The sequence below is a fragment of the Etheostoma cragini genome, chromosome 3, assembly GCF_013103735.1.
Source record: "Etheostoma cragini isolate CJK2018 chromosome 3, CSU_Ecrag_1.0, whole genome shotgun sequence".
In the NCBI taxonomy this organism is placed as follows: domain Eukaryota; kingdom Metazoa; phylum Chordata; class Actinopteri; order Perciformes; family Percidae; genus Etheostoma; species Etheostoma cragini.
In genome coordinates, this window is record NC_048409.1 from 21362740 (window position 1) to 21375112 (window position 12373).

Here is a 12373-nt window from a genome sequence, read left to right on the forward strand (position 1 = left end):
GCAATGAAACAAAGAGTGAAAAATTTAAAGGGGTCTGAATACTTTCCGTACCCACTGTATATATATATATATATACATGTGATACCTTTTATTGATTTGTAGGGAGGGAATTCATTTTTTTATTTGCTTGCCTACCTCCAGGGACATTAGCATGCTGAGTCGGCAACGTTAGTCATTTACACTAGTATGGTTTAAAGTGTCTTTGTTAAGAAAATGTGAGCAATTACATTCTTACTGATAGGACTTGAACCCTGACATTTTAGCTGAAGGCTGAAGAGCACAAAACCACCCTGATCACTGCCAAAACAAGATCACACTCACACTATTGGTAACATTGCATACCATTAAGAAAAATATATCAAATGTGGCCCGTCTACCATTAAGCTTACTATTACAATGAAAATGATTCACACTTTTCTGACACTGAAATGTACGTGGGTTGTTATACTTTAACTTGTAGGGACTTGAAACTTGCTCAAGGGTGTTTATCCATCACAGTGATCATTTTTTACTGTATCACTGCATGGTAATGCCAATGTAGACAGTCACTGCTTGTAAGGAGGTGTACATTATACTTAGATATCAGTGGATCAATTATAATCCTATTGTTGTATTTTGTCTTTCCACCAACTGATTAAACTTGCTCTTCATTTTCTATAAATGTCCTTTTGGCTCCTATTCCAGTCCCAGCTGTCTGGGGATAAGGAATTTCTCTTTGAATTTCCTCTCTCTCATGAGGTTTCTTTCACTTTTTTCGTTATTTATCACTACAAAAGCTTCCCCCCCCTTGTTTTCTTTGATACAGTACCTTGTATTGGGCTGTGAACTGTTGCTAATGAAGGCCTGATAATCAGCACTGCCAATGAATGATACATTGAACTAAAAACATAACGTTGTAGTATCCTTGAATGCACCACAGAGAAAACAGAAACCCAGCTTCAAGCTGATCATTCTAAACAGTTATTGTACTGTATACTTAGGAAAGTGACTGGCAGCGAGATTAAGTATACACACTGTTCAGTTTACGGGCTCAATCATGCAACACCACCAGTTTGAACAGAGAGTGAAATGGATCTGGGTCCATATTGTTCAGAGCCTGTCTCAGTGGATAGATAGAGATAACAGTGGCAGCTTACAGTCAGTAAATTTATGGGAGGCTGTGGGGGTTTAGAGGTTTATTAAGGCTTTATTGAGGCGATGGCAATGTCCCTCATCTCTGGGGCCAACAGGGTCCTTTGGGTCAGTCAGAAGTAGGCTATGGTTGTGAGACTACACCGTGCCAGAAAGCTTACTCTGCACATCCACTTGTGGCTCACACTTACAGGCTGAATTATCGAGCAACAGAATGGGATGTAGTTAGAGTGTGAGTGAATGCTTGCAGTGTATGTGTGTGGAGGGTTTAAGGAGGGAAAGGATGTAGCAGAGGTTACCCACTGGGCCAGCAGTAGGACATCCAGCTAGTCCAGCTAGAGTTCTTAGGGCCATCCGCCATTTGAGTGCCAGCCATGACCTCTTTTCTCCCTGCGCATAGCTGCAAAGCCAACCGGGTCACTGGAGAGTTTGAGGTGATTTACACACATAGATATGAATAGATCAACATGGTGAACATAAAATCAAGAATATGACATGTTTTAAGCTGGAAAATACACACAGTGCACATTTATGTTCATTAGAGGATTTCCTTTTTGACAAAGTATGGCCACCTTGATTTATTCCTTTTTGTTCTTTTTTGAAAATATCAGAAAACCAAAACTCACGTGAACACAGAAAAAATAGGGACAGGCTCATGGACACACGCACGTACAGTGTTTGTTGCGTGTGAGGTCCATTGCTTGGATCACTTTCATCGAGCATGCAGATTATATTGTTAGGTCATCAGCAATGTGTAGAGCCAGGTCATACTGGTGCCGGCTGTTACAGAGGAAAGCAGAGAGGTAGGCACAGACAGACAGACAGATAATGGGAGAAAGCGGAAAGAAAAACTGAAAAACATTCTGTAGCAGAGCAATCACACACATACACGTGCACACACAATTCCTAACAGATACACTACCCATGACACACACATAGACAGACACACACAAACACACACACGCTTGCAGAAGATGCAGTTGTAGGCTTTCATCACAGCTGAGGAGCTGCCTATTCATCTGCACATAAGAGGACAAAGCGAGTGAACTGCACTCAGGAAATTGCACCCGTGCAATTTACGACCGTTAAGCAGTGGTGGAGGACACAGTCACATACACACTCCTGCTTTTTCATCAGAACTATCACTCTCTCACACACACACACAGACACACACACACACACACACACACACACTGGTGCTGGTTGTTTCCCTGCCTGGGTCTTTGAACAGTTCAATGAGGGCTTTTTTCACCAAAGTGAATAGCCCCTCTGATACCCCTCCATGTTTTGTGTGTACGTATGTGTGCACATGTCTGTGTGTGAGATGGTGCACGTGTTTGTGGGTGCCAGACTTCTGTGCACATTCCATGGGTTTGTGTGTGTCCTCTTCATCTTTTGTGTGGGCCCAGCTGAGGGTAGAGAGCTGTTATGCATGATGCTCAGCCTCACAAACGAGCTGTTTAGCCCCAAGTTTGAGGCCTGAGGAAAGCTTTTGAGCAAACTGATCCTTCATTGCTCTTTAATTTGGACCAGAGACAACCTTGCCTTAGCCTGAAGGCGTGAATTCATCATTGTGTTCTCACTGATTATTCTCAAAGGTCACTGATGTAATGATACGGAGATAGGTTTTGGTTAATTTCTTGCTGAATTTCATTCCTTGTGCAGAAAACTTCTTGAATTGCTACTGTTGGATTCATCAGAGTGCAGTTTATATGTTTCCAAGTTAAAATGTTTTCAATTATGCATACGATTTAGTGGATGCTTTTATCTGAAGAGCCTTATTCCATGATGGCATATTTTTAGTATGTACTCTTTACCCTGGAATCTACCCACTGAGCTAGAAACCTGCACTTACAAATAAAAGGTATTTTTTCTCTATCTGTTTGTTTCTCATGACATATTACAAGTCTGCTCACTTCAACACTTTCTCTGTCCACTGTCTTTCAGCCTTTTGGTAGAACAAGGTCTCCCTCTAGTGAGATATATCTGTAACAGGCCACTAGAGTGAATATCAAAGAATCACACACGTCCTCAGTGACCAAAAGGCATTGAGTTCTAATGACTTTAATAACTTGGGCACCATCTGCTACATTTATTTGTACAGAAGGAGATACAACAGAAGGAGATTTTGATGTTATAATTAAAAATCTCTGAACTGCTGGTTTTCAATATTTATTTCTCTTACCTTCCATCACCAATGTCTATATCTGCCTTCCACCCTTTCCCATTTACTTATCTAATTTACCAGTTCATTTCCTCTTTTTAACTTGTTTACATCTGTTACCTTCTCTGTCTCTTTTCCCACCCCTCTCCATGACATCCCAATCCAGGTGATCATTTACCAGGGAGGCCAGGTGTTCAGCCTCGCCAACCACCTCAATGGCCGTGTGGGCTTCGTGGCCACTATGCCAAGTACAAGTGCCTCCATCTTCATCAACAACACCCAGCTGTCCGACACTGGGACCTACCAGTGCCTGGTCAACAACCTCCCAGACAGAGGGGGGCGCAACATTGGCGTCATTGGGCTCACTGTTTTGGGTAAATAGAATTTTTCTATTTTTAACGTATTAAAATTATATGAAGAGTTTCTTCTATTTGAAGACAGAAAAACATTTATATATGCTATGTCACTAAATTAACTAGACGATGTAGAGAAGAAAATAGATGTTACCGTATGTTGAGTTTTGAACTGCTGCTTTTTGACCTACTTTCATCTGATATTCAGTATTTTGTAGCTATAAAAACAGGTAAGCAACAACAAAACATTGTAATTTTATTTAGTTTTTTAGTAACCAGAAACATTTTACAACCGTTAGCAATAAAGCTGAATGATTAATGAATCTTCAGCTTTATGAATATGAAATTTCCTCTGCAATTATGAAAACATTAGATTTGCTTTGTAAAGTGGTTTACACGACTCCACCCACTCTCTCATCTGCCAGTGCCCCCCTCAGTGCCAGCATGTCGAATCCAGGGCACGCTGGATGTAGGCAGTGACATCATGCTGATCTGCAGCTCAGAGGAAGGCATTCCCACACCCTCCTACTCCTGGGAGAAGCTGGACGTGCTGCCCAAGCTGCCGCACAACGCCATGCAAGGTATTACAAACAAGCTGGCCGTCGGGGTTCCCTTTTGCCCCACCTTTGCTGGTAAATCTCACACAAATAGCGTAGCTCAGACTCAGCAACAATCCCACCATCACCACCACCTGTCATGTGCCAGGCCCAAACTACTGCCCACCTTCCCCAACTGAACCTGCTCAGGGCTGATGATGGATGGATGGATGGATGGATGGATGAATGGAGTGATTACGTCCATGTGAATTTGTAAACGAGTGGGTCAGGAATGTGATTTGTGTAATTGTCCCTCGGGCTTTGTGTTGTTTTTATGTCCTTCCTCAGTCTCTCATGCTGAATACAATCTCTGCCTATTTCTTTTGTACCGGACTGGTCCAAGCACTATGTGCTGCTTTGACTTTAGCTAAGCCGTGACCTAACACCCATCCAGCTACTGTCAGTATAACAGAAGCAGATGTATAAGGGTTGCGTTTGGTTTTCAGCATCAGAGAGAACTGGTGTAGTGGACTCTCCTTTCTTTTCCAGCTGTGCCCATTGCACAGTCAAAAAATCTTCATCACCAGTCACTGTCTTTGTCTGTGCACCACTGGTCAATAGAAGACACATATAAAAAAACGTAGTATTAGTCACGCATAACAGATTCCCATAACAATAAATGTAATAATTTTTCTTATATAGATCCCGACACTAATGTTGTAGACACTGAAATAACTGTACATTTGAAGTTAAATTAAAAGTAGATTGAATACATGTCAATTATTAGTATTTGTGAGATTCTAATTACTTTTCTGTCAAAGAGGCTAAATTTGATCTCACCAGAATAGCAGCTGCATTGGTTAACAAAAACTGCCACAAAATAAAACTTACCAATTGAGGTGTGTTATAATTACATTACACTTATTGTATGCTGTTTACATTATTTTCTCTAAACCCTGACTCTTTAAATAAATCTATATAAGTATCAACCATTTGAGAGAAAGCTTTTTTGAGATATTTCAATTCAAGCTATATGAGAAAATTAATATATAGACCAACTAATTAATTGTGTTGTAGAACTTTGTGCTTGTAGTCCTTGAAAACTCTCAGCAAAATAGATTATATATTCTACTGTACATGTATGATACATCTCCTCTTAATAGCAGTTAGAGATCCCACCTGGTTTGACATATTTGACCTTTACATTCAAGGATCAAATGGTCTGTTTCTTCTGGGGTTCAGAGTCTTCTTTGGCCGTTTGCATTTGATTCATATTAAAATGAGATGCTGGATTTGTCAACGTCATTCTTGTTTTGTGTTTAGTTTGACACAGACAGCTTTGTCATCTGTCATGTCACTGTCAAGAGAACAGCTGAAATCAAACTCACTTTCTGTAACTAATATTTCCAGGCAATGCTGAGGCCTTTTTTAATGAACCCAGTAGTGTACAGCCCTGTGATTTTAAACTCACAACTCAGCCCATTCATCATTTGTGGAAAAAAGTAATCTGCAGTTTTATTTTTTAACTGTACAGTATACTTCACTTGCACACCTTCAATTAAAGCTATATCTATCTCTGTTGCTAGATAATTGAAGTAGTTCAGTTGAATGTATTGTCATACTATAAAGATGATTAGTATACAATTCTCAAATTATCTCTGATGTTATACTTGGGACTCTTTACGTAAATGTTTTTTGATATGCAATAGGTCATATGTGTGCTTTCACATTGTGCTCTGTGTGTCCATGTAGTTATGTTTTAGTCACTTTTATTACTACGTGGCTCTGTGTGTGTGTGTCCATCAGACCAGATGCAGGGAACTGTAACACTGAGAAACATCAGCACCAGCAACTCAGGACTCTATCAGTGTACCTCCAGCAATGTTATTGGCAAGAGCACCTGTCTGCTCAACCTGCAGGTCGTAGCACGTAAGTACACTTAACCACACAGCTCCTTTACTGCCAGACCCACGTGACACTGTCATTGTCATATATAGACAAGGTGGCTGTGTTTGTTTAGGGATTCACATTTATAGATGGAAATGCCTCGTCTCCCTCAAACTCCAACAGGAGGGAAGTATGAAGTCTCCTTGAGTGACACTCGTCAGACAGATAAACACAAGCAAACAAAATATATAATTAAACAAAGAACAGGAGCAGAACATCTTGCAGATAGCAGTACACCCTACGGTTGCCCCAATCGGATAAAAAAGACAGTTAGTTGATTCAGGTCATACAGGGTCTGACAGTTTGGATAGCTTGACAGGCAGGACTGTATCAGGGTGTGTGACAGGATGACGCTCAGTGTCAAAAATACAGGCAGAGAGCAGAGTGCTGAGTCTGTCTCTCAGAGACAACAGTGGGTTTCAGTCATTGCTAACATGGTGCAGATGTAAATGCTCAGAAAGAATAAGTGTTACTCAAAACAATTCTGCTCCATGGCTTTCTATTTTATCTGAGATTTATAAAACAATATCACATATTTAAATCTGTAATCGATTAATCTGTTTCTCTTCTTTCCTAACCATAAGGTAGAGACTAAAGAAACACACGTTGAGTATCTCACTGTAGCATTAGCACCCCCCCCCCTCACATATTATTTAATGAACACACATGCACCTTTAACAGCTCCCAACACTTCCCATTGGTTCTGAAATTTTATTTTAAGACTTTAAGAGTGAACTTATTTTGCCCAAAAAGGATTTGATTGCTATGTGTCAACCATTGATTTTAAAGGCCACATACTTTTTTTTTTTTTTAATTTTTAAATCTTTTGATAGAATTTTTCAACATACTTATCTACTTCAACACAAATCCCAGTAATTAACACAGCAGTGAAAACATACACTACACTTTAAATACAAATAATTTAGCATACATGTAAAACCACATTATGAAACATGAAATAAGACAACAAACATCCCAGAAAATCAATAAAAGAAGAAAAAGAAAATATTTTTTTGAAGTAAGAGAGGAAGGGCTTCCGGACTCTAAAGAAGGTTTGCCCAAAGCCCCTCTTAGAGTTTCAAGGTTTTTCAAGCTTAAGATGCGCCATAACACTTTCTGTCCGATTGTGGATGGAAAGTGTGATGGCGCTTAGACCAATTTCCAGTGTGTCAACACTAACCGCCATGCCAGCAGTGACAGAAAGTCCCAGGCATCACACGCAGCTGTGAGAGCCAGCCTTTCTGCTCCCACTTCAAACAGTGTGATTACTGGGTCTGGTTGTATTTCCATGCCACAAATGTTAGAAAATATTAAAAAAAGAAATGGTCCACCAGAATTTCAGAGGACTTAAGCAACTCCAAAAGAAATGGTACAGAGTGGCTTTATCCTGATGGCAGTGGGAACAGGTTCTCAAATCTGGAAAACATCTTTGCAAACCTGCTTTTACTGAAGCGTAGTCTCTATGTTATACCTTGAACTGTGATAAACCATGTAGAATGAAATATTGAAATTGTAGCCTGCCAAACTTCATCAGACCTTATTGTTTCTAAAGCGGCCCGAATTAATCAACATTATAATATTTTCTGCTGTCTGTCCTGCAGCCCAGCCTCAGAGTGTGGGTCTGATAGCGGGCACCATTGCTACAGGAGTACTAGCTGTCATCATCTGTTCCCTGTTGGTGGTGGTCACACTCTTTTACTGGAAGAACAAGAACAAATATGATGAGGAGGAGATCCCCAATGAGATCAGGTTTGGCTTTGTTTTTTAGCTTTGCAACCAAAAGCTGCTTTGGTCTCCAGTGCATAAAGAACAGACAACACACTGTTAATGGATGTATTGGATGTAGTGTCTCAAAAGAGTGGTCATTACTTGCATATGTATTCCAAACTAAGGCAAGGTGGAGACTATTTTTGTGGCCTAATTGCTGTATTTCAAAAGGCGATAAGATGCAACGGCAGCTTTGTATTTGTACTGTAGAACGATTAGTGTGCAAGCATGGCAATCACAGATTGAATTCAAAGAAACCCAGACCAGTTAATTGGATTGAAAGTTTGGAGAATTCAGCTTAGTTTTATCTGCGCACAGCAAACGTGTTAATCATCACAGGGTAATTTGTCTGTTCAAACACTCTGTGAAGCTCTGTCAGTTGATTAAATGGGCTGCCATTTCTCCCCTAAATCACTGCATGAATCATTTGGAAGATGAAACATTGTTCATATATGTGAGGCTTTGGCTGATTGGGATAACATCTGCCTCATTTTGGACTTAGATGCAATCCCGCTAAATTTCTACCCTGAGGGCTCTGCTTTTTTCCCTTAACAGCAAATTTGTGTTTATATGTAGACCTGTAGTTTTTGGCACCTGTGTTGCTACTGCATTAATTGTACAGGTGTTCCAGTTACTGTGACCGCCCATTATATATTAAGTCATGAAAAATCTAACAGCAAAAATGAATGAATAAATAGTTTTAATATGATCAGTATAGTGCAACTTGAATGCCTAGAGGAGCTATTTTCATTTTTAATGCACCAATAAAGGATTTGTGCTAAATATTTGAAGATAAACTAATTGACTATCTTACTGCTATCATTCATGATATCCCTGGCATCTTCACAACTCCCACTTATATCTTCTTCACAGAGAAGATGACCTTCCTCCTAAGAGGTCATCGTCAGTGAAGGCTTTCCATGCCGATGCCTCATCGTCAGAGAACGACACATTGACGTCTACCAACACCTACAACAGCCGCTACTGGCACAATCCCAAACCCAACTACGACACCAACTCCTATACACGCTACAATGGAGACACTCGTCAGACCTTCTCCACTGCTGCTCACGTTTCACATGCACATGGACAGGCTCAGAACCCAGGACACAGCCACAGTACAGTGGTCACTGCGCCAGGCTCAGCTCCACTCTCCCGCCACGTGCAACCCACAACGGCAACGACAACATCGTTTGCCAATGGCAGCCACACGCTCCCACCACCCAAGACTCTGGTGGTCACCACAAACTCTGCCCCATCCCCTTCCGCCATGGTGCGCAGCAACGGCTCTGTGAGCCTCAAACCAGTAGTGACGTCCACACACGGGCAGCACACTCACTCCTACGCAGTGAGCCAGGCCACGCTGGAGCGGATGGGGGCGGTGCCTGTCATGGTGCCTGCCCAGAGCAGAGCAGGCTCGCTGGTGTGAAATCTCATTTGGTAAACTGTTCTTTTTGAAAACCAGACTACGTTTGAAACCCACTGATTGAAAAAACAAACACTAAATATGGGCTGAAGCAGCCCGTTGCCCTTTACAACTGTGTCTTTCTTTCTGTAACACACTGGGATTTTACAGTGCAGAGTTCATTTAATGCCAATTCCTTGATGAGCGGGACCCTTGTAGACAAGCATCATCCCCTTATTGGATTGAATATACTGGCTGGTGTGGTGGGAACTATTTTTACAGAAACCAGGAGTGAAATTTTCTGCAGAACCTGGTTTCCCTCGTCATTTTCAAGGCTGGATCATTGTGATGATTGGGTTATTTGTGGGGGACTCAAAGCAACACAAAGAATTTTCATCTACATGTGTTCATACTGCATGGTCAGACAGAAGTGAGCTTGGATTACCACATAAATGCATGTGTCTCTTGTTTTAGGATAACAAATTAAATCCATTTTAGTTCCAAGAATTTAATTTCCCAGTTGTAATTATGATTGACAGAAAAATGAAATGCTGTTGGGTGAAATGGCCTTAGAAGCTTTCAGAGAGTGGTTTTACTGGGTGCAATACATTGCATAATATACTTTACTTAACCAAATGCAAACATTTTAATTACATTTTTGCACTTTTGCAATTTTATATCAAACCTGCTGTCTTATAAACAATTACTTAGTCTTAAATATTGACACCTTAAGGCCATTGCATATCAAGTCTGTTTTTTTTATAGTTATGTACAGACACCTGGCACACTGAGGGCTCTATCTTGCACCCGGCGCAGCTCAGCGTGATGCCCAACGCAAATGTCTCTGCTAGTGTAAGACCGAAACAGTTGTCAATTTTTCGTCCAGCGCCTATGTTGTTTTAAAAGCAAATTAACCAGCGCCCATCTTTGCACCCATGGTCGTGCTGGCCTTACAGGGAGGTGTGTTCAGGTGAATTCTTGGCATATTGCTATCTTGAGGCAGCGGGAAGTGATTGCACTATTGACCAAATAAAACCTGATCTAAAGTCAATTACATTCTTATTTTAACAGCAAATTAGTAAAACGCACTTAGGCTTAAACACAGCACATGCACACTATGCTTGTTAGACACACAGGGACGCACAGCAGCACACACACACATGCAAAAGATTACAAATAAAAATGTGACAAATTCGCCATCATAATAGCAATCAGCCAAGGTAAAAACGCGTCTGGCTGTTATAGGGAATGGGAGATGACCCTCTGATTTGGTTTATTGCATGTCTCGCCCAAAACACACCTTATGAATTAATGAAGCCACTAAGTACAACCCTTTTTAACCATGTGTCCAGCTCATGGACCCTTTTTTCCTACACGCCCTAAACGCACCTGCGCCATGCACTTCACCCCTTGCGCTTAGATTGTTAAAAAAGGGCCCTGAATCTGTTGCGTTTCATTATTCTGTCCATGTGGGGTGACCCCAAATAGTTGAAAATAAGAATAAATAAGAGCCTGATTATAACCCGTTCAGTTCAGACCAAAAGACATACCAAAGATTCTGGACAAGACAAGTGAAATCTTGCACCTACTTCTAATGCGCCCGTCTGCCAGTTTACGCCAATGCAACAAAATGAGAGAGTGTATCATCTTCATAGCATAACTCTTATGTACTTTTGTCCTTAAGACTTTCAGGTTTTTTCTGTAGCCAGATGTCATTTGTTGCATCTAAATATGAATGTGGATAACGTTAGTGATAGTGAGGTTCTTGCTACAGCGGCATTTCTTGTGGAGCTGAAACAGCAATAACAGTGTTTTATTTCTCTAATTCACTCCTTTGTTTTAATGACGCCTGGTCTCTTCAGTTACTCGCTAGCTTGTTCAGTCATACTATCCTTGCAGGCACTCGTTGAGCCTCCGAGTCGGTTTTATACTGCTGCAACCTTTCTCTGCAACGTTCTGAGACGGTTTTGTTTTGTTGCAAGTTTTTCAAGCTTTTAAAACATCTTTTTAAAGTGGGTAAAGTAGTCTGTGTCAATGACGTTCCACTTCTGGGATTCCTCCATTGCCGCCGGAAATTCCGCCAGATTTCTCTCTTTTTGGCTGGATGTGTGTAACCTTCTGCTTTCTTTGTGTTGGAAGACCAGTAGGCCTACCTACCATCCCACATCCCCGGATATGAAAATAGCTCGAAAGTTTTGTAATCAGTGTGTAAACGCAATTCACACAGCACGAGGTCAGATTTATTTTTAACTACAGGGCAATTTCAGACTAAAACTACAGACTTGCTGTGCAAAGGCCTTTTCCTAATTATTATACGGTATATTTATCCACATATTAAACACAAGTAATATTTGTAAGCATATACCGTAAATGGTGATACAAAGATAGCACAAGCACTGGATTTTCACATCAGAAAATTATTGACCCCTCATTTAAACTTGAAACTCCAGAAGGATATTGTCATAGTCTTTGCTGTGTTCATCCTCTCTGTTGTCTTAATCCGGATCATGTCAAATTAGTGATGCTTTGAGAAGACGTGGATAAGAAGATGTCTTAGTTCATAAATGCTTTATAAAGAGACAGATATATATTTAAAGGGGATTTATTTCCCCTTGGCAAAGGCTAACACCTATTTTCTACTGTACATATTGTAACTTCAACAGTAGGCTAGATTGTGAATCAAAGAAAATGCATTGCGTCTTACCAATGCATATTCTACAACTCATGTGTCTTAATTTAAAAAATATATATAACTTTTTGTTACATTAGACAACAAGCTGGGTTTGATAGTCAGTGTTATTGGTTTTAATGAAGGGTTTTTTGTATTTTATGTTTTCATTTTCTAATGAGTATTGCCATTTCATTACAAGGTCTGAGGTAAATACAGTATGTTTTAACAAGTATGGCCATATGTTTATAAATAATAGACACTTATGCTGTATGGTAGAACGTTTCACTGTGTTTCTGACCTACTGTATTTATATTTTGACCAATTTTCACCAGTCTGTTAAATAACTGTTAGTGTTCCCAAATTAAGCAATCCTCATTTTTTGTTGTGCAAATGCACAAC

General features: G+C 40.4%; 1 protein-coding gene across 2 annotated transcripts in view; it reads left to right on the forward strand.

Moving 5' to 3' along the window:
- The window catches only part of igsf11 (immunoglobulin superfamily member 11), a 91295-nt gene extending 81909 nt beyond the window's left edge, over positions 1-9386 (forward strand). For both annotated transcript variants that reach the window (XM_034867917.1, XM_034867918.1), the window contains 5 exons: positions 3462-3669; positions 4074-4229; positions 5991-6113; positions 7733-7880; positions 8772-9386. In XM_034867917.1, the coding sequence (XP_034723808.1) occupies positions 3462-3669; positions 4074-4229; positions 5991-6113; positions 7733-7880; positions 8772-9327 (1191 nt within the window). In that variant the 3' untranslated portion in view covers positions 9328-9386. The remainder of the gene's footprint in view (positions 1-3461; positions 3670-4073; positions 4230-5990; positions 6114-7732; positions 7881-8771) is intronic.
- Positions 9387-12373: the final 2987 nt, after the last annotated feature.